Source organism: Stomoxys calcitrans, chromosome 1 (assembly GCF_963082655.1).
Source record: "Stomoxys calcitrans chromosome 1, idStoCalc2.1, whole genome shotgun sequence".
In the NCBI taxonomy this organism is placed as follows: Eukaryota; Metazoa; Arthropoda; class Insecta; order Diptera; family Muscidae; genus Stomoxys; species Stomoxys calcitrans.
This window is the reverse complement of record NC_081552.1, coordinates 16051099-16075213: the sequence shown is the minus strand read 5'-3', so window position 1 is coordinate 16075213 and position 24115 is coordinate 16051099. Positions and strand designations below refer to the sequence as shown.

The following is a 24115-nucleotide window of genomic DNA, read 5'->3' as shown; positions in this document are numbered from 1 at the left end:
CTTTTCGACATCCGTTGCCTATATGCTTCAGATCTGTCCATATTTTGCAATGGATTCATAAATTATGCATTTTTCACCGCATTATGACGAAAGGTGTTTAACATATATGGCCGAGGTGGTGGGTATCCAAAGTTCGGCCCAGCCGAGTGAAATGCCTTTTTATTTGTTATTAAAAAAAATTTTGACTTTTTTTTTTACTTTAGACTGATTGAGGGTGGAGATGGCTGGTTAATTTCCCCCTCTTTGTATGCAATAGCCATTTTTATTTGGATTTAGAAGAATGTTGAGTTTATTTTACTGTTGAAGCTATGAGAAAGGAGAAAATCGTAAGCCCGGCCAAAGTCTTTCTTTGGAATCCAAAGTCTTTACCGATGCCTTCGGCCGTGCTTATAGTCGTCTCCTCTTTTGTAGGTCTTACAGAAAATTTAAGTCAAAATTTTTCTAAATAAAAATGCTCTGTGTATTCTAAAACGAAAGGAAATTAACCAAACGAAGGCCTAGGATTAGGATTTTCTCCCATCTTATAAGTATAACAGAAAAATAAATTCAACATTTTAATACCAACCACCATAGGATGAAGGTATTCTAATCTAGTAATTCCGTTTGTAACACGAAATATTGATCTAAAACCCCATAAGGTATTTATATTCTTGATCGTCGCGACATTCTGAGTCGATCCGAGTCCGTCTGTCGCAAATACGATAGCGGCCGACCGCGTAAAGCTAGCCGCTTGAAGTTTTGATTCAGATTTGTATATAGCTCCCATATAAACTGATCTCCCGATTTGACTTCTTGAGGGCCTGGAAACGTAATTTTTATTCGATTTGACTGAAATTATGCATGTAATATTCTATTATGATTTCCAACAACTTTGCCAAGTACGGTCCAAATCGGTATATAATCTGATATAGCTCCCATATAAACCGATCTGCCGATTTGATTTTTGAGTCCTTACAAGCCGCATTTTTGTCCGATTTGGCTGAAATTTTGCATGCGGTGTTCTGATATGACTTCCAACAACTGAGCCACGTACGGTCCAAATCGGTCTTTAACCGAGTATAGCTTCCATATAAACCGATTTCCCGATTTGACTTCTTGAGTCCTTACAAGTAGCAATTTTTGTCGATTTCGCAGAAATTTTGCATTTGTCCGTGCATGTGCCTTCTATCCATCCATTTGTATGTCCGTCTATTAGTCCGTTCGTCCATTTGTCCGTCCGTTCACTTTTTCGTCCATTCATTTGTCCGTCCCTCCATTTATACGCCAGTCCGTTTATTCATCCCTCCATTTATCCGTCCGTTCATTTATCCATCCCTTAATTTCGTCCATTTCTATTTGTCTTTCCGTCTGTACGTTCATCCATCCCTAAAATTGTCCGTCCGTCCATTGATCCATTTGTTCTTTAGTCCCTCCGTACGCCCATTTCGTTATTCGTCGTTTGTTTGTCCGTCTATTTGTCCAAAAACTTTTTTTAAGGACTTTCTATATATGTATAACTTGTCTCAATTTTTGTTTTTTTTTTCCACCTACCCAACAGATGTCGCGCCTAAAACAAGACTATGAAAAACAACTCAATCGCAAGAACAAACGCAACTCAACGTTTGATTCTTTGCGCGAATACGATAAGCTCCTGGGCGAAAGGGATAATTTACGTGAGCTGTCCAATGCCTTCCGGCAAGTGTTGGCAGAATTGTTGAAATGTGTGGCCAACTGTGAAAATGATTTAAACGATGCCCTAGTGGAGGAAGTACAACGCCTGCTCTCTTGCAATCGCACTTTGGAGGAACATGCCTCGGAAGATTTCAATCTAAGCACTACATTGCTAAATGAAACATTGAATACAACACGTATGCGTCTTATGCCAGATGTGCATACTCTAATGGAAGTTGTGGAAGATCCCTGTTTGGTGCAGTACATCACCCAAAAGAATAATGACAACTCCGAGGATTTTGATTTGAAAGACTGTCTAGAGTGTTTACGCTCAGAGGCTTCATACTTGTTGCATCTTTCAGAGGATTTGGTTAAGAAGCACAATGAAAGCAATGAACGCAAAGATTCCTATTCCAGTGAGAGGGAGAAGAATGACAGTGAACAGGAAGATGGTCTGAAATTGCAGCAGAATCGTAAATTCATACGTGTCAATTCCCTTAATGAGCAACAATTGCCCACACATCGTTCTTCATTGATACAACAGCAGGCACAAAATCTCACCTCTCTGCCTCCGGATCTTAATCGTTTGTATCAGGACAATTGGTCTTCGACCACAGCTGGTGGTGTAAATGCCGTGGAATTACATTTCCAATTGACAGAGTTGAAAAATCGTCTCATCAAATCGGAAAATGATCGTTTGCATCTGCAACAGGAATTGGATCTTACCATATCACGCAATTCCGATTTGGGTCAGGAGTTGCAACATCTAAGAGATCAACTGTCACAGCTCTCTTCACTGAACAATGTGGAATACAATGAGGGCTATGGTTTGGGAACCACTATAAAATCGCCACCACGTCTCTCTGGATCGGATAACTCATCGACAGGTTTTGCTCAACTGCAGGAGAAGGCCAGAAATATTTTATCCACACCCACTCAGAAACAACAGAATAATGATTCCACAGTGCAGCTGCTGCAAATGATAGAAGATTTTTGCCGTGAGGGTGATAAGGTGGTGGAGTGCAGCAAAAAGGATCGTGAAGATTTGCAATCGCAGGTGAGTTTGAGAGTCATGAACTATAAAGTCTAAGTAGATTACCTTGTATATATTAGTTTTGAAAGATGTAGTTATCATATATTAGATTTCAGATATAGAAATCACCAGCATGCCTAAAATTGTTGTTGTGATTGATGTAATTACACAGAGTCTTGTGCTCTAAATATGTATACACTATGAAAAGCATTTTAAATTTACTAATTTTGTTTGTCCCCTCGTAGATGACTAAGAATCGGTCATTTCGTCGGTTTCAAAAAGCAGTCACAGTTACGAATGGCCCTTAGAGCACAAACAATTTCAAAATATGCATTTTCATGAGTACTCGAAAAAATATGTCAATGATCAAACATTACCTACAGGGTGCGGTAGAGAAACTCACTTTTGTTTTTTTGAATTTTTTTTTATTTGATGACCCATTATCCCGATTTTTTCTGTTCGCGTATATTTACAGTAAAAATTTGCAGGCTCTCTTTTGCTATTTATTTGAATTAAACGGCTAGTTTTCATGAAACAGCTATTCGACGCTGCTAATTTGTGCTGGGAAAAAAATCTCCAGTACAAATTTGCAAACTTAGGGGAGTTGCCAGTATTTTTCTGTCCCTTGTACCCAAATTTCGAATAATTTGTTCCCAAAAATACCCAATAAAAATCCCCAAACTATTTTAATAGGGTTTTTATGAAAATAAAATGATAATTAATTTCTTGGACAAAAATTAATTTTACTGACGGCAAAAGAACTAAGGATGTAAAGGGTGATTTTTTAAGGGTGATTTTATTTGAATCGATAGTACGGTCCATATAAATTAATGTTTGAAGATTATTTCATGAAAATGTTGACCGTGACTGCGCCTCAAATGGTCCATCTGCATAGTCCAATTTTGGCATACTTTTTCCAACATTTTGCTGTGTGGCACATACAAGTCAAGCTCTTGCTTTTTGGGCAAAAAAAAAGTTGGATATCATCTGACGGCAGCACTCACCATTCACAGTTAAGTTACGATTCGCATTATCTTTGAAGAAGTACGGCCCAATGATGCCACCAGTCCATAAACCGCATCAAACTGTGACTTTTTCTGGATGTATTGGTAGCTCTTGCCATGCTTCTGGCTGATCTTCACTCCAAAATCGACTAATTTACGTACACATTGAGCCAAAAAGGAGCTTCATCGTAAAATGGAAGAAGCGCGCGATGAAATTTCTTAACAGAGCACGCATTTTGGTAATTCAATAATTTGCCAGCGTTGTTCGTTTCTAAGACGATTCATGGATAAATTATAGTTCAAACTGAAAAGTGCGCGAGCTTTTTAAACCAGTGTTGCCAAAAAGATAATAGCTAAAAAATCACCCATTAGTAACACTAGAACTATTCGTTGACACACATTTACCGAAAAAGACTCCAACGGATAACGTGGCGCCAGAAGAGGTTGTCACTGATATGCATTCGTCGGAGGTTATTGGGGAAATTGGTTCTGTGTCAAAAATCGTTTGGACGATAAAAAGTTTCGACTCCTTTAAATCGCCTGGCCCTAATGATGTATCACCACTTGAATTATAAGCTGTGTCCGACACACTGGCTCCTTGGGTTAGGGAGATATACTCTGTTTTTATCACCATGCCGTATATATCAGCGGGATGGAGAGACTCAGATACCATTTTCACTCTGAAAGCAGGGAGACCTTACCCAAGGAAGGCAAACGGTTTTTGTCCTATTAGACTGTCATTCTTTCTATTTGGAGACTTATTTCATTGCTTGGAAAAATATTTCCTTTTGGTTTTTTTGGAGATTTATTTAATTTTGAGATTTGGGCGCCATATTTTCGAAGGCAAAAACTTTTAATTGTACTCGGTCTACAATAGGATATACCTCCTGATAATGACATAACATTTTAATACCCAACACCACTACTGTGGTACAGTTTATTATAGCTTAGTAAATTTTTTTGTAACACCCAGAAGGAAGAGAGATAGGCCCATTGAGAATCACTTTCTGATTCAGAGTCGATTAACATTCTGTCTGTCTATGTTAATTTGTGTACAAAGTATCGGTCGCAGTTTTCATCCGATCGTCTTAAATTTTGGTGTAGGAATGTTTTTCGGCCTAGAGACGAAACCTATTGAGATTGGAAAAAATCGGTTCAGATTTGGATATAGCTGCCATATTTATGTTCGTCCGATTTTCAGTAATAATACAATAACATGGTCATTTGTTAATCGATTCTCACGAATTTAAGCAGGACGGATTTTTTCTTGACTCTCGTCACTACTGGTGATTTTCATGAAAATCGGTTCAGATTAAGATATAGCTCTCACATATATATATCGTCCGATTTTCACTTCTAGAGTCATAACAAGCCCGTTTATTGACCAATCTTGCCAAAATTTTGCGCAACGCTTTCCTCGACGTCTACCACGATATATGGGAAGTTTGCTTGAAATCTGTTCAGATTAAGATACAGCTCCCATATACATGTTCGTCCGATTTTGAGAAATGTTCTAATAAAGTGGTCATTTGTTAACAGATTCTTTCGAAATTTGGCAAAAAGGATTTTTTCTTCACTCTCGACATTTATGGTGAATTTCATAGAAATCGGCTCAGATTTAGATATAGCTGTCATATATGTATATCGCCTGATTTTCACTCCCAGAGCCACAGCAAGCGTATTTATTGACCAATCTTGCCAACATTTTGCACAACGCTTTCCTTGATGACTACCACTATATCTGAGAAGCTGGCTCGCAATTTAGATACAGCTCCCATATATACGTTCGTCAGGTTTTGGCTTTATTTTCCAATAATGTTGTCATTTGTCCACTATATTATACGGATTGTTTAGTAACCCATCTGAAAACATCCGCCGAGGTCCATTAAAATTGGTTTAGAATTAGATAAAGCCCCCACATTGTAGTTATAGTGTAGGTATAGGATATTATACAGTCGGCACCGCCCGACTTTTGCCCTTCCTTACTGGATTTTTTTTTATGGAATTGTGGTCAGAAATACTTACAAGTATATATAAATATTGATGGACTCAGTTAACAGGGTTAATCACTCTTCATGTTCAATGTTGGAGTTTAATGTATAAATAACATGAATTTAAGAAATAGTATTGCCCAAGGCTCTGGTATCAGAATCCCCTGCCTAAAAGATCCATTAGCACTATGTGTGTTTTGAGAACCACATTCTAGAAATTTATTATAAAGATTATCAACATGAATATCGTATAGAAAATGCTTTATAATTGAAAACATAGTGGTAGTTTTTCCTAAGAAATTATTATTTATGCTTAAGTGAAATTTCTATTTTTAAATGAAAAAAAAAAAAATAAATAAAAATTAAAATTATATATATATATACATAATAAATATGACAACATCTAATCGCAACTCAGATTGATACCGCCGACAAACAATTAAAAGCCACCCGGCAATTTCTGGAAGAGCAAGCCATCGAACGGGAACAGGAACGTGATGAGTTCTTGAAGGAGATTGACAATCTCAAAGCTCAATTGCGTGACAAGGAAAAGGAGCGTTCATCGTATGCTAATGCCTCTGAGGAGGTGAGTTAAAAAAAACGAATAAGTTTTGCTACAATTCAACCACTACATTCAATCACTGTACCCACTTTTCCTGCATATGTTTGGTTTAAAAGATGCCATTTTATTTGAGTTTTTTTATGGTTGAGATTTTGTTTAACTAATTATGGTTGTGGATATAATTTGGTTGTTGTATAACTATCTTCAACAAAAATGAGTTGAAATTCTTATTTGATTTTATTTATTAGTTAATTATTGTTATGGCTAAAATTAAATCTTAATTTGATGAGTTTGATTGCTTATAAAGTTGCTTTAGTTTTAAGATTTTTACATTTTCCTATCATTTGTATTTTTTAATTTTTATTTTCTGTATGATTGTATGAATGTATGTATGAATTTTTCGGTACTATTCTTCACAATCCTTCGTCCGAAAAGGTGTTTGGGTTTTGACACATCTTTTGTGATATATTCAAACCATTTCTTTATTTTTATTCATTTCTTATGGCACTGATACGAGTTGGCTTTTATATTTCGTTATTAGAGAACACAAAAACAAATATAAATCATCAAAAACGGTTTTATTGTTTTTCAAAATTTTCCCCATTAAGATCTTTACACTTTTGCTTGCGTTTGAACAATTGTCGAAGCTCTTTTGACACTCTGATTTAGCTATCTCCAAAACATGCATTCTGAATGCATCAATCGCTTCTTCAGGTGTCGATAAACCCTGAACTCTTATTTTATTTTGTACGTACGGGAATAAAAAGAAGTCATTCGGTGCCATGTCAGGACTCATTAAATCAATGTTTTAAGTGCTCAAAAATGCTGTTGTTTCGTATTTTTGGAGCATTTCTTTGGACCAATTGACACGAGGCTATTTTTGAGCGATTTACAAATTATGTAGGATCTAACGCGAAACAATTTTTTTATACCCACCACCATAGGATGGGAATGTACTAATCTAGTCATACCGTTTGTAACGCCTCGAAATATTGATCTCGGACCCCATAAAGTATATATAGTCTAGATCCTCTCGACATTCTGACCCGATTTAGCCATGTCCGTCCGTCTGCCAATATCACGATAGAGGTCGAACGCGTAAAGCTAGTCGCTTAAAATTTTGCACAGATACTAAATATTGACGGACATTGCAAATAGGCCATATCGGTTCAGATTTAGATATAGCTCCCATATAAACCGATATCCCGATTTGACTTCTTGAGCCCTTACAAGCCGCAACTTTTGTCCGATTTGGCTGAAATTTTGATTGTAATGTTCTGTTGAGACTTCCAACAACTGTGCCTAGTACAGTTAAAATCGGTGTATAACTTGATATAGCTCCCACAAAACCGATCTACCGATCTACCGATTTGACTTCATGAGCCCCTGGAATCCGCAACTTTTATCCGATTGACTTTCAACAACTGTGCCAGGTACGGTTCAAATCGGTCTATAACCTGATATAGCTCCCAAATAAACCGATCTCCCGATTTGACTTTGTGAGCCCTTACAAGCCGCAATTTGGATAAAATTTTGCATGTAGTGTTATGTAATGAACTCCAACAACTATTCAAAGCACGGTATAAATCGGTCCATAACCTGATATAGCTTCCATGTAAACCAGTTTTTCGATCATCCTTGATCGGTTTCTAGAGGTATGTAGAATAAAATAAAATTATGCCCTTTAACTTAATTTATTTTGTATAAATTTATAGCAGAATCCATGGTGGTGGGTTTCTAATCTTCGGCCCGGCTGAACTTAGCACGCTTTTACTTGTTTGACGGTAAAATTTTCATGCAATATTGAATGTATGCTGGTCCCACTAATGCTCAAGGTTGTCTCAATCTCACGATAGGGGGCCAAACTTTTCACATATCAATGAGTGCAGTCCGATTCAAATTTTAAGCTCAATGATAAGGGGCCTCCTTTTTGTAGCCGAGTCCGAACGGCGTGCCGCAGTGCGACACCTCTTTGAATAGAAGTTTTATATGGCATAGTACCTTCCAAATGTTGCCAGCATTAGGAAGGGGAAAACTACCGCTGAAAAATGTTTCTGATGGTCTCGCCAGGATTCGAACCCAGGCGTTCAGCGTCATAGGCGGACATGCTAACCTCTGCGCTACGGTGGCCTCCTTTGTCCTTGATGGAGCTTTATTGTCAAAAATTGAATTAAGTTCATCGATGCACCTTTGTTGAATTATTCCACGTCGAAAGTTGTAAAAAATAATCGCACGAAAATATTCTCGATTTAAATTAATTTTTGGGGCGAGATGAATCTTTAAAGTTACTGTAAACAACACAAATAGCGCTCGTATGTTAAAACGTTCTGAGTATGTATAACCCCAACAATGTCAAGCTTTACGATAGAGCTAACAGTTGACAGATTGCAACACAAGGGTTGTACAATCCCGCAATATAAAAGGCAACCCTCGTATAACCATTGCCCTATTCTTAATTCAAAAACAAGTAAAAGGGCTTTAAGTTCGGCCGGGTCGAACTTTGGACACTCACCAGCTCGGGTATATATGTAAACTGCCTTTCGTCAAAATCCGGTGAAAAATGCGTACCTTATTCCCCATATCAGCTATATCGAAATATGAAAGTACAAGTCATTGTTCAACTGTGTATAACAAAATATCTAAAAATAAACTGATCTGAACCATATACGACACGGATGTCTAAAAGCCTAACATAAGTCACTGTGTCAAATTTTAGTGAAATCGGATTATAGATGTGCTTTTTATGTGACTTAAAAAAAAACAGTCTAAATCTGGACTGTTTTGAGCCAAGTTGCAGAAAAATGTCGAAAAGCCTAAAACAACTCACTGTCCCGATTTTTGGCGAAATCGTAAAATAAATGCGCCTTTTATGGGCCTAAAATCGAGAGATCGGTCCGTGTGGCAGCTTTGTCCATATCTGGACCGATCTGGTCGAAATTGAAGAAGGATGTCGAAGGGCCTAACGCATCTCACTGTCCCAAATTTCAGCAAAATCGGATAATAAATGTGGCTTTAATGGGCCTAAGACCCTAAATCGGTGGATCGGTCTATATGGCAGCTATATCCAAATCTGGACCGATCTGGGGCAAATTGGAGAAGGCTGTCGAAGGGCCTAACTAAACTAACTGTCCCAAATTTCAGCAAAATCGGATAATAAATGTGGCTTTTATGGGCCTAAGACCCCAAATCGGGGGATCGGATTATATGGGGGCTATATGAAGATATTTATATAGTCTGATTTAGCCCATCTTCGAACTTAACTTGCTTATGGACAAACAAAGAATCTGTGCAAAATTTCAGCTCAATGTTTCTATTTTTAAAGACTGTAGCGTGATTTCAACAGTAAAAGCCGAATGTAGGAAGCCTCCACCATGGATTCTGCTAAAAATGTATAAAAAATAAATTTAGTTGAGGGGCATTATTTTGTTGCACATGCCAAACATCTTCTCCTTCAAACCAGCAAAAATAAAAGCTTCTAGGAACCAAACAAGGATAATCGGCAGATGGGTTTATATGGTGGCTATACCAGGTTATATACCAGGTTATAGACCGGTCTGTATGAGGGCTATACGGTCTGTATAGCCCTCATACAGACCGTACAGCCGATTTAAGGTCTTGGGCCCATAAAAGGTACAATACTTGTTCGATTTACGTCGAAATTTGGGACAGTGAGTTATGTTAGGCCCTTCGACATCATTTTTCAATTTTGTTCAGGTCCAGATTTGGATATAGCTGCCATATAGACCGATCTCTCGATTTAAGGTCTCGGCCCCATTAAAGGCGCATGTATTATTCGATTTCGCTGAAATTTTAAACACAGTGACTTATGTGTTAGGGAGGCCACCGTAGCGCAGAGGTTAGCATGTCCGCCTATGACGCTGAACGCCTGGGTTCGAATCCTGGCGAGACCATCAGAAAAAATTTTCGGCGGTGGTTTTCCCCTCCTAATGCTGGCAACATTTGTGAGGTACTATGCCATGTAAAACTTCTCTCCAAAGAGGTGTCGCACTGCGGCATGCCGTTCGGACTCGGCTATAAAAAGGAGGCCCCTTATCATTGAGCTTAAACTTGAATCGGACTGCACTCATTGATATGTGAGAAGTTTGCACCTGTTCCTTAGTGGAATGTTCATGGGCAAAATTAGCAAAATTTGCATTTTGACTTATGTGTTAGGCTTTTCGACATCCTAAAACAAAATATAGCTGCCCAAAAGACCAATATTTTCTTCTACAAAATTGAACAGTGACTTGTATTTACTAGACCACTCAATGTCCGTGCCGAATTTGTTCCAAATCGGATCATATTTGGATACAGCTGCTATGGGGGAATAATAATGCATATTTCAACGGAGTATGAGAAAAGGTGGTATACATATATTGGGTTGCCCAAAAAGTAATTGCGGATTTTTCATATAGTCGGCGTTGACAAATTTTTTCACAGCTTGTGACTCTGTATTACTTTTTGGGCAACCCAATATATTGGAGGTGGTGGGTATCCAAAGTTCGGCCCGGTCGAACTAAATGCCTTTTTAGTTGTTATCTTTTGATTTAAAAAATTTCATAAGATCATAAAAAATCTATTTAAGTTTCTATGCTATTTTTCAATTTAAATCAACAGTTCATAAACTTAATTCAATACCAATAAAATTCGGTGCAAATATTTTAAGGGTTTGGTTTCTATTTTCATTTTATTTATACCCACCACTATAGGATGGGGGCATACTAATCTAGTCATTCCGTTTGTAACACCTGGAAATATTGATCTGGGACCCCATAAAGTATATATATAATGGATCGTCTCCACATTCTGATTCGATCTAGCAATGTCCGTCCGTCCGTCTGTCGAAATCACGATAGCGGTCGAACGCGTAAAGCTAGCTGCTTGAAATTTTGAAATTTGCACAGATACTTTGTATTGATATAGATCGGTTTAGATTTGGATATAGCTCCCATATAAACCGATCATCGGACTTTTGAGTCCCTGGAAAATTTGCACGTAGTGTTCTGTTACCATTTCCTACAACTGTGGCAAGTACGGTCCAAATCGGAATATAATCTGATACAGGTCCCTTATAAACCGATCGCTCGATTATCCTTGTTCGGTTCCAAGTAGCTATAATTTTTGCTGGTTTCACAGAAGTTTTGGTATGTAGAATAAATTTAGGTTGTATAAATTTTCAGCAGAATCCATGGTCGGACCGAATCTTGGGAACCCACCCAAGATTCGGTCCGGCCGAACTAAGCAGATTTTAACTTGTTATTTATTTATTTATTTTTTTTTTTTTTTTCAAATAATTGTGTTTTTGGCAAAGGTAATGCATGTTTCTGTTTAACAGTTTATAAATATTTAAAATTTTATTAACTAACAAAAAAACATTTTCATTTCTATTTGGGTTAATACTCACAAAATGAAACAAAAACTAACAACACCTGTTTTGTAAATATTCACTCACTCTCGGATAAAGCATCATTAATTATATATCCACCCTAGAAAAACTATCCATCCATTAAGTATTCGAATTTTTAGAAAATCTTCTTTTGTACATTTTTCTCATTTCAAAATAAAAATAAAAAAAGTAAAAACATGAAAGAATTCAATTTCAAGGTTGTTGTTTTCCATACAAATTTTGTTGAAAGAAATGTGATGTGATTTTTTCCTGTTCCTCTCTTACTCATGCCTTACGACCCCGCACCTTATATCAATCAACCATTGTAGATGGCCAAGTAAATAGCATTTTCGAATATTTTTTGTGAAAATCCACTTTAATCCGAAAGACAAACAAACAACATTCAAATCATTAATATTCTGAAATGAAGAAAAGCACTCAAAATAATTAACCAACCATATCTCTCTAAAAATGATTTGTGTTTTTGCACGCTTCGATAACAAAAAAAAAAAAAAAAATCCAAAAATTCAAGTATTTCAATTAAATGTAAGTTTCAAAACCAAACTAACCTCTTATGTTTTATTGTTTTATGGTTTTATTGAAAAATATTTTTTACTAGCTCTTAGATATATTTCAATAATATTTTTTGACCTAAACATTTAGGTGGAGCATTTGGAATCTCAAATACGTGAATTGACTCAAAATCTGCAAGAATCCAATGGCAAACGTGATAAATTTGAGGTTGAATTGAAGGCTTCCATTGACAAGATCTTTGTATTGCGTGAAATTATTTCGGATTTGGAAACCCAGGTGGAGACCAAGGCCCTCAATGAACATGTTATGGGAGAGAAAGTTAAGGTAATAGTAGACAACTTGAAGAAGCCTATAAAGATGCCTTCAAGTTTTTATTATTTTTTTTTTTTTTTTTTTTTTTCATATCACTTTTTGCCTAAACCACTAACAAATTTTCACTGAATTCGTTTCTCAGTTTATCGAAATCAGTGATTTTTTACCTACAAAGACAGCTAAGTTAAAAAATTTTTTTATGGTAGGCATTTTTTTTCTTAAAGTTTTAATAAGAAAATTTTCATGTTTATTCCCCTACTAGCTGAACCGGGCCCGCTCCGCTGTGCCTTCTTTTTTTTTATATGGAGCAAAATTTTCCTTTAAATATTTATTTTCGACAATAAAAGAGCTTTAAGGGATATACAATGCTACGAAAATAGTATATCGCTTGACAAACAGTTTAACCATATAAGTGCTTTTATCTGAATCCCATATGATCTTTATTGGTCTACGAATTTATGTTTGGGTGTAAGATGTACTCCATTCTTAAAATACTTTATTTCAGCCCGACATTCTCATGATGTCTGATTTAGGGGGTGAGGTGGATCCCCAGACAATTCTCTCAAATACCATTTATTTAAATCCCATATTGTCATTAGTATTGAGGGGAGTTTGCACGATGAGGCGTCCCCCAAACACATGACCCCAATATTGGTTATCAAATTCGTTTTCTAATCTCAAATACCTTTCATTTGAGCCACATATTGGCATGGTCGAAAAATATTTACCCTTTGGGGGGTGTTTTAGGAAAGGGGTGATGCCCTAAATACATGGTCCTACATATGGATATCAAATTCGTATTCTACTCCCAAATACCTTTATTTGAGCCCCATATTGCAATGGTCAGCAAAACAATTGCTGTTTGTGGGGTATTTTGGGAAAGGGGTAGACTCTGAGAAAATTGGTCCCGAAAGTGGGTATCAATTCTTGTTCTTTCCACCAATACCTTTCATTTAAGCCCCACATTGACATGGTCGGTAAATATGCCCGATTTAGGGGTGTTTTGGGGAGTGAGGTGGTCCCCCAAACTCTAAGCACTGAAAATATATTTATCAGCAACGTGCTCTAATCTCATATATCTACATATCATTTATTTCCCATCCCATATTGCCATTCTAATCTCAAATACCATTCATTTAAATCCCTTATTGCAAAAGCCCTCAAATGTGTCCGGTTTGGGATATGGGCCCTAAAAACTATGAATATCGAGCTCCACTGTATTGAAGACCCAAATTGTCTTGGCAAGCAAATACGTCTTATTTGGTGGTTGTTATGGTGGTGGGACATCCCCTAGACAGTTGGTCCTGAATGTTGATATCAGATTCATGGTCTACTCCCAAATACCTTTCATTTGAGCCCCATTTTTCCCATAGTCGACAAACATGACCGGTTGGGGGGGTGTTTTGGGGGATGGGGCGGCCACTCAGTGACTTGGCTTTGAAAGTATATATCAGATTCGTGTTTTATTCTAAAAAACCTCTTATTTGAGCCTCATATTGCAATGGTCAGCAAATACTTTCTATTTGGGTGGTGTATGGGGGTGGAGTGGTCCCACAGACACTCTTGCCGAATATTGATATCAGATTCGTTCTTTATTTCCATAGACCTTTCTTTTGAGCCCCATATTGCTATGGTCGTAAATATGTCCGAATTTGGGGTGTTTTGGGGGTTGGGGGGTCCGTCCTCCAAACACTTGGTCCGATTATTGGATATAAAATTCGTTTTCTAATCTTAAATACCTTTCATTTGAGTGCCATATTGCCATGGTCAGTAAATAAGTCCTGTTTGGGGGGTGTTTTGGGGATGGGGTGGACCCCCAGAAACTTGGTCCCACATTTGCATATCAGATTCGTTTTCTCTACTCAAATACCTTTCTTTTAAGGCCCATATTGCCAAGGTCAGTAAATAAGTCCTGTTTGGGGAAGAGGTGGACCCCCAGAAACTTGGTCCCACATTTGGATATCAGACTCGCATTTTACTCGGAAACTCCTTTCATTTGAGCCCCCTATTGCCATGGTCGGTATATATATGTACGATTTTGGGGGTTGTATATATGTCCGGCTGAAAATCGGTTCAACCGTTTCTGAGTCACACAACAAACCTACAAACGAGCACAAATTGATTTTTATTTATAAGATTGTTCCTCTTATGTTTGCATTTATAATACAATGGTTGACATTCTCCTTTCCTCCCTCTCTAGCAATTGGAGGAATATCTCAATTCCCAATCGCACTCGAATGAAGCCCTTCAAATGGAGGTACAATCGCTAAAAGGCGAAATAGAACATGGCTATCAGACGCGCATCAATCAATTGGAAGAAAAGTTGCAAAACATTAGACCTCCTGCTGAACAAAGTCTCATCATGGATCAAGTGGTGGAACAATTGCGTGACATAGAAAGCACTCTGGAACAGAAGACCAAAATGTTGGAATCCCTTCATCAATCCAATTCCAGTAGTGTAGGTAGCCTTAGCTGCCCTGAGGATGTATCCGCACGTGGTGTAGGTCCCACTTCGCTGCCAATTAATGTGGAAACACCACCCCAAGGTTCACCAGTACATCCCTCCCCACGTCAACACTCGTGGACGATGGAGGGTGTACAACGAGTGGTGGATAAATTATCCAAACACTCACGTGTTGAAGAGGCTGCCGTGAAACGCATACGCGATTTAGAAATGCAAGTAAATCAAATGCGGACAGCATGTGTGGTGAGTAAACGTTATGATTTTGCATGCAATGGGGGGAAAATAAGCTATAAGTTTGTTCCATAAAGTTGTGTGATGAAAAGCTTTTTCTTAAACATTTTTCGGTAAAAGTTCTTAACAGTCAAATGTTAGTGGTGATTGCAACAGCTTTCTCTTAAAATATAACAGAGAAGGGGAGATGGCAAGAAACCCGGGCGACATGGAACGGATAAATTTTGAGCTATTTTATTAACATTTTGAATTTCAAACTCTATACTTTTCCTTTGTCTATGAGGGTTCTCAATTGAAATGTTCAAAAAGTGGAACGATCAGCAGGCTATGAGAATGTTAAACAAGTAAATGAATGTTATAGCAGTAACAAGTAAAACAAGTTCGGCCGAGCCTGAGCTCGAGCACGCTTACATACCAAATTTCCATCAAACCAGCAAAAATTAAAGTTTATAGAAACCGAACAGGGATAATCGAGAGACCGGTTTATATAGAAGCTATATCAGGTTAGCGACCAATTTGGTCGCACTTGACACAGTTGTTGGAAGTCATAACAGAACACTACATGCAAAATTTCAGCCAAATTGACGTTCTCAGTCGATCTAGCCATGTCCGTCTGTCTGTCGAAAAACACTAACTTTCGAAGGAGTAAATCTAGGTGCTTGCAATTTTGCATAAATACTTCTTATTATTGCAGGTCGGTTGGGATTGAAAATGGGCCAAATCGGTCCTTGTTTTGGTATAGCTGCTATATAAACCGATATCGGATCTTGACTTCTTGAGCCTTTAGAGGGCGCAATTCTCGTCCAATTGGGCTGGAATTTTGCACCAAGTGTTTTATTTTGACTTCACACAACTCTGCCAAGTACTGTTCAAATCGGTTCATAATCTGATATCGCTCCCATATAAACCGATTTCGGATCTTGACTTCTTGAGGCGCTAGAGGGCACAACTCTTATTCGATTTCGGTGAAATTTTACACGAATTGTTTTGGTTTGACCGTCAACAACTGTGCCAAGTAAAGCTCAAATCAGTTCATAACCTAATATAGCTCTCATAGAAACCGATTTCGTATCTTGAATTCTTGAGCCGATAGAGGGCGCAATTACTATACGTTTGGGATGAAATTTTGCATGAAGTGATTTGGTTTGTTTATCAACAACTGTACCATGTATGGTCCAAATCGATTCATAACCTCATATACTGGTTTCGGATCTTGACTTCTTGAGCCGCTAGAGGGCGCATTTATTCTTCGATTTTGCTGAAATTTCTGACCGTCAACAACTGCGCCTTGTATGGCCCAAATCGGTTTACAACCTCATATAGCTCCGATATAAATCCATCTCCCGATTCTACTTCTTGAAGAAGAAATTCTTATCCGCTTTGGCTAAAAAAAATTTTGCACAACAAATTCTTGTACGACTTTTAACACACGTGTTAAATATGGCCTGAATCGGTCCATAATCTGATAGAGCTTCCATATAAATAGATCTCCCAATTTTTTTTTTGTGAGCCACTATATGGCGTACTTGTTATCCGATTTGGCTGAAATTTTGCACAATGAATTCCACCTTGGTCTCCAACAGCCAAACCAAGTAAGGTCCCAATCAGTTCATAACTTGGTAAAGCTAAAATAGCATGGCATTTCTTATCCATTATCCTTTGTTTGTCTATAAAAAGATATCGGCCAAAGAACTTGACAAATGCAATCCATGGTGGGGGGTAAGATTTGGCCCGGCCGAACTTAACATGCCTTTACTTGTTTATTCCAAAAAAATTTTAAGAATTTGTTGAAACATTCTTCCATGGTCCGGAGTCGGAGTCGAGAAAACTATCTCGCAGCCCTGCTACAAAGTTTGCATATTCTTGAACCTCATAAAACTCCAAGACGATTAATCTACGTTCGTGTTTCTGTCCGTGCGTCTGTTTGTTGTTTTTTCTCCAAAGAGGAGTCGAGCTGAATGACCATGAGAATAATGTTAGACAGGAAGATTTGATTATTGAAAAGCTACTGAAATTGACTGATCAACAGATCCTTGGACATAGCAGCCATCGCCATATATACTTCCCAAATTTGTTGTGTTTTCTTCCTCGTACCATGTATTATGGAAATAAATGTTTAATGAACTAAAATGAATTGATATGCCAAAGTATATTTATTCGTTTTTCATGGAAAGGGCTTTTCAACACGTTGCAATCGACAAAGATCTATCTTCTAAACTACATTATTCGTGAGAAGGTATGTTAATTGACATATCATTTGTTAACATAAACAAAACTCACACAATTTTCATAACATTGCATGAGATGTTCATTTTCCGCACCATCCAGAGATACAGATAAGGAGCATCAAGTCCCAGCCGCTCTCTCTGTTATTAATATAACAACAAAAGATCTCTTTGATTTTAAGTTTATCTATGCTCTTTGGTTGAAAACAAATTTAGTACACTTTCGATCTTCATTGAGAGAACATTTCTGTTGCTTTGTGTTCGTTTATAATTGAATTAAATTTAATTCAATTTAAAGTTTGTTTAAAAAAGACAACATAACTACTAAATGCCATGTAGTTTTTGTTACAAAAAAAGGAATTCTATATAATTTTTTTTTTTTATTTTGTGTGTCACAACTAAAAGGGTCATGTGAACTAATTAAAGACAGTCAAGGGATAAAATTATTGCCCAAATGTTACAAAAACATGTAACCTTTAAAATGAGCCCCTTCAGGGTAAGTTGTTGTAAAAAAAAACATTTTCCAAATACATTTGCATATCCCACCAATATTAAGTATTTTAAAAGTGAAGGTCTTGTTTTGTTTAAATTTTTTGAAATTGTTTTTATTTTGTGTTTATAATATACACATAAATTGTTTTCTTGATAGATTTGAATATTGTACAATACATTTTCTTTTGGCCCATACATATATTGTATGGTTTGTTTTGGTCTGGTATTCTTGTTCGGGCATTTTTGATATAATTATTTGAAGCGCGGGAATATGTGCTGAAGAAGGAGTATTAGGATAAACACATTTCTCGTTTTATATTAAAGATAACCTTAACCAAAAACTTATGGAAAATATTTTTTCCCCCATTTCTGATCTTTATGTATCTGACTAAAATTATTTTTTTTTCCTAAAAATAAGCTTGTGTCGTATTTCATATTGTGCCATGTTTATGGAACGCCTTCTTGCCAATTAAAATATTGGATAAGTTTTTTTTTCCCTTTTCAAGATCATAGAGTTTAGTGATTGTGTGTAAAAAAAATCGACTGGTTTGTATAGACATTTACCTTGACACGTGTCGTTTTTGTTTTTTATTAGAATTTTGAAAACTAAAGAAAAATCTTTTGGCAGTTGTGATAATGCGTGAGGGAAAATTGTATTCCGATTAATGGAAATTTGAAAAAGGATTTTGGGAACAAATATGGGGGAAAATAAATGTTTTAGCCAAAACAGGTTGAATTGGTAAAAAAAAAAAATATTTTTAAAACCCAAAATGGAACAAGTAAAACGGCAGCCGGGCCAAACTTTGGATACCCACCACCTCGGGTATATATGTAAACTACCTTTCGTCAAAATCCGGTGAAAAATGCATACCTTAAGCCCCATAGCAGCTACAATATATCGAAATATGTTCCGATTTGGAACATTGTTTAATTGTGTATAGCAAAATATTGGTCTTTTCAGTAGCTATATCTAAAACTTAACCGATGTAAACCACCGTGAGCCTAACATAAGTCACTATGTCAAATTTCAGTGAAATCGGATTATAAATGCGCCTTTTATGGGGCCAAGACTTTAAATCGAGATATCAGTCTGTATGGCAGCTATATCATAATCTGAACCGATTTGGGCTAAGTTGCTGAAAAATGTCGAAGAGCCTAACACAACTCACTGTCCCAAATTTCGGCGACATCGGACAATAAATGCGCCTTTTATGGGCCCAAAACCTTAAATCGAGAGATCCGTCTATATGGCAGCTATATCCAAATCTCAACCAATCTGTGCCAAATTGAAGAAGGATGTCGAAGGGCCTAACACAAATCACTGTCCCAAATTTTTGCAAAATCGAACAATAAAAGTGCCTTTTATAGGCGCAATACCTTAAATCGAGAGATCCGTCTATATGGCAGCTATATCCAAATCTGGACCGATCTGGGCCAAATTAAAGAAGGATGTCGAAGGGCCAAGCACAATTTACTGTCCCAAATCAGACAATAAATGCAGCTTTTATGGGTTTAAGACCCTAAATCGGCGGATCGGTCTATATGGGGGCTATATCGAGATATAGTCCGATATAGACCATCTTCAAACTTAAGCTTCTTATGGAAAAAAAAAGAATCTGTGCAAAGTTTCAGCTCAATATCTCCATTTTGAAAGGCTGTAGTGTGATTTTAACAGACAGACGGTCGGACATGGCGGACTAGATCGTCTTAGATTTTTACGCTGATCAAGAACATATATAGGGTCGGAAATGGATATTTCGATGTGTTGCAAACGGAATGACAAAATAAATATGCCCCCATCCTTCGGTGGTGGGTATAAAAAAACATTATTGGAAAGATAGAGGATCATCTTTCAGGCGAAGAAATGGAAAATTTTATATTATACCCACCACCATAGGATAAGGTTATAATAACTTCGCTTTTCCGTTTGTAACACCTCGAAACATTGATCTTAGACACCATAAAGTGTATATATTCTTGATCGTCTTGACATTTTAAGTCGATCTAGCCCTGTCCGTCCGTCTGTCTGTGGATAGCACTCTAACTTTCGATGGCATAAAGCTAGTCGCTTGAAATTTTGCACAAACACTTCCAATTAAAATAGCTCGGTTGGGTTTGTAAATGGGCCATATCGCGCCATGTTTTGATATAGCTGCCATATAAACCGCATCTAGAGGTTGCAATTCTTATCCGATTTGGTTAATATTTCGTATGACGTGTTTTGTTATGACTTTCTACCACTGTATTAAGTATGGTCAAAATCGGTTCATAACCTATTATAGCTGCTATATAAACCGATCTGGGATCTTGACTTCTTGAGCCTCTAGACGGCGCAGTTCTTATCCGATTTGGTTGAAATGCAATTACAGAGTCACAAGCTGTGAAAAAATTTGTCAACGCCGACTATATAAAAAATCCGCAATTACTTTTTGGGCAACCCAATAAATGCTCTAATATTCGCTGGAAGTTTGGTATGTAGAATAAAATTATGCCGTTCAACTAAATTTATTTTGTATAAATTTTTAGTATAATACATGGTGGTGGGTTCCCAAGATACGGCCCGACTGAACTTAGTATGCTTTTACTTGTTTTTACTTTATGTAGCAAAAGATCGCCGTGGGGCAGAAGATATCCTGCGGCCGTTTATTTCATTAATCATGTTGAATCATGCTGTAAGCTATTCGCCATGTAAAACTTCTCTACGGAGACTCTGCGGGAAAAGGAGGTCCCCAATCATTGACTTTAAAACTTTTATCGAACTGCACTCATCAATATGGGAGAAGTACCTTCTGCAACTAAGTGGAATGTTGGTGGGAAATATGTGATAGAATACTTAAATTTATTTCGTTTTGCGGATTGGCCATAATATTGTTTTTTTTTTGTTTTTTTTTTTTTTTTATTAATGCTTATTTTAGAGGATGGCTGAGTTAATCATAATTCATTGAATATACTATGCATGCTAACAATAACATGTTTTGACCACTTTTGCCACACGACTATACAGAATATAGAAACTGCGAATATTTCTTAATTTTGTGCTTAAATATGCCACTATATTGTCCCCTTTAAATACTACATCGCCATAGCATTGGGTTGTTTCTTTTGTTGTTTTTCCTTTGGCTGTAAATCTATGCGCGAAACATAAATATTTTGTTTTATTTAAGCAAATAATAATATAGGAGAAAAACAAGTAAAGGCGTACTGTTCGGCCGGCCAGAATCTTGGGAACCTACCACCATGGATTCTGATAAAAATGTATGCAAAACAATTCTAGTTGAAGTGCATAATTTTATTCTACATCCAAAACACCTGTCAAACCACCTAAAATTTAAGCTTCTAGAAACCAAATAAGGAAGATCCAGAGACCGGTTTATATGGGAGCTATATCAGGTTATAGACCGATTTGGACCGTATTTGGCACAGTTGTTGGAAGTGATAACAGAACACTACATGCAATCGGGAGATCGCTTTTTATGGGAGCTATATCTAAATCGGAAGGCCACCGTAGCGCAGATGTTAGCATGTCCGCCTATGACGCTGAACGCCTGGGTTCGAATCCTGGCGAAACCATCAGAAAAAAATTTCAGCGGTGGTTTTCCCCTCTTAATGCTTGCAACATTTTTGAGGTACTATGCCATGTAAAACTTCTCATCAAACAGGTGTCGCACTGGGGCACGCCGTTCGGACTCGGCTATAAAAAGGAGGCCTTGAGGCATTGAGCTTAAAACTTGAATCGGACTGCACTCATTCATATGTGAGAAGTTTGCCCCTATACCTTAGTAGAATGTTCATGGGCAACATTTGCAATTTGCATATCTAAATCTGAATCGATATGGCCCATTTGCAATCCCCAACGACCTACATCAATATTTAATATCTGTGAAATATTTCAAGCGGCTAGCTTTACGCTTTCGACCTCTATAGTGATTTCGACAGACGGACGGACGGACGTACATGGCTAGATCGCCTCAGGATGTCGAGACGATCAAGGATATATATACTTTATGGGGTCTTAGACGAATATTTCGAGGTGTTACAAATGGAATGACTAGATTAATATACCCTTATCCTATGGTGGTGGTGGCTATAACAAAAAATAAATCTGTGTAGAGACACCATCAATGGCCAATGATTTGAGTTCAGATGTATACTTTCCCGACATGGATGTATATCGGGAAAATATACATCTGATAGTGCTGATTGGAACTTAAATAGCCCAGGTAAAAGAAGCTAAGCTGACTTCTTTATGGTTGTTTTTAAATAAGATAACCAAATGAGCTTTGGGGCTTACTCTTAAGAACTAGGATTGGGTATATCGAAAAGATTACTAAAGATTACGGAGACTCATGGCTACCATGGTGACAATATATCTTCTTATATGTAAAATTGAATTTGTGTTTGTTTCGTATAGACTCAAAAATGGCTAAACCGTTTACCTTGAAATTTTCACAGATTGTGTTAATTGGTATGAAAGGAAACATAGGCTATATAATTTTTTGATATCGGAAGGGGGGCGGTTACTACCCCCCATATGACCCATCATGACTATATGGGACACGGTTTTTTGGTTTGTTTCATAGAATCAAAAACGGCTGAACCAATTTTCTTAAAATATTCAGAGATTGTGTAAGTTTGTCTGGAAGGAAACATAGGCTTTATAATTTTTTTCATATCGGATTGGGGCGGTCCCTCCCCCTTACCCCAACTACGCCTACCAATAGTGGACCGTTAGGCACAATATAGGTATCAAATGAAAGGTATTGGAGATTAGAAAACGAATATTGTATTAAAATTTGGGTCCAAGTACCCAGCGGGCCTCCCCCGAAACCTCCTCTTAACTGATATATTCGACGTTCATGTCAATATCGACCTCAAATGAAAAATATTCGATAGTAGATTACAAATATGGCATAAAAAATTAGGTCCAAGTAATGGAAGGTCGCCCCATCCCCAAGGACCCCCGATGGCCATATTAGCCGACCATGTCTATATGGGAGTTTGAGAGTAGATTACGAATATGACATTAAAATTTGTGTTCAAGTCTAGGTGGCGCTTTTCCTTCCAAAAATAAGTCAAATAGATTGATTGACCCTTTATGACAATATGGAACTCAAATGAAAGGTATTTGAGAGTAGAAAACGAATTTGATATCCTATTTGGGAGCCAAGTGTTTGGGGGTACGGCCTAAAGCACCCCCCAAACTGAACTTCATTTCCGATTATGGCAATATGGTGCTCAATTCAACGGTATTTGGGAGTAAAGAACGAATTTGATATCTATTTTCAGGCCAAAGTGCCAGTGGCCGCCCCAGTCCCACAACACCATCCAAACAGTTCATATTTACCGACCATGGCAATATGGGGCTCACGTTAAATGGATTTGGGAGTGCAGTACGAATTTGATATCCATATTTGAGTCGAAATGTCTGAGTGCCATCCCTCCCCTAAAAAGCACTTCTCATTACCCTAATTTTCAAAAACACCAGATCTCGGAGATTGGTAGTGCGATTCGTTCGAAATCTTTTAGCACTCTCACACTCAAAACAAAACATGGTTTCTATTGTTGGGGTCGGGTGCCTCAGGGGCCGTCCAAAACCCTCTAAATGGGTATATGGACCAATCGCAACAATATAGAGCTCAAAACGAAAGGTGCTTGAGAGAAAAAACGAATTTGATATCCAATTGAAGAGCCATGTGTTTGGGAAACACATGGCTCTTTAATTAATTTTGTTCCATATAAAGTAAAAGAAGGCGCAGCGGAGGGGGCCCGGTGCAGTCAGTCATTCATAAAACTTGCTTAAATCTGCCTGTACCAACATTTATTCCATTTGTGGACTAACAATGTACGTGTGTGTACATTGCATTGACTACAGTAACATCATTTTTCCCATGCTTACTATTCACTGCAGATAGCGGTGACATTTGGGAGGCCTTCAAACATGTAAAACTTAACTACGAAGAGTTGAAATTTAACGTTATTCCATTCGGAGTCGGCTATAAAAGAGAAAGGCTGAAACATACACCATTCATGATGTGCACGAAGTCTCCTTTATTTATTTATAACGGAATGTTCGTATTTTTATTCGTTTCCCAACAACAATTCGTGGGTGTTATTGCTGAATTTTCTTAATGCCTCTGAATGTCAGAGAGATGAGGAGAGAGAGAGAGAGAGATTTCGGTAAGGTGATATACATTGGTATACATTGGGCATAGGAACCAACACAGTTGAAAA

The 24115-nt window shown here is 37.4% G+C and overlaps 1 protein-coding gene across 9 annotated transcripts in view; it reads left to right on the top strand.

The window, feature by feature from the left end:
• The window catches only part of LOC106094211 (pericentrin), a 173254-nt gene that overhangs the window by 123793 nt on the left and 25346 nt on the right, over positions 1 to 24115 (top strand). For 6 of the 9 annotated variants that reach the window (XM_059360962.1, XM_059360958.1, XM_059360959.1 and 3 more), the window contains 4 exons: positions 1538 to 2707; positions 6097 to 6264; positions 12290 to 12484; positions 14673 to 15179. In XM_059360962.1, the coding sequence (XP_059216945.1) occupies positions 1538 to 2707; positions 6097 to 6264; positions 12290 to 12484; positions 14673 to 15179 (2040 nt within the window). Of the gene's footprint in view, positions 1 to 1537; positions 2708 to 6096; positions 6265 to 12289; positions 12485 to 14672; positions 15180 to 17693; positions 17889 to 24115 lie in introns of those variants that run through there. The other 3 variants (XM_059360965.1, XM_059360961.1, XM_059360964.1) reach the window with 2 other exon arrangements.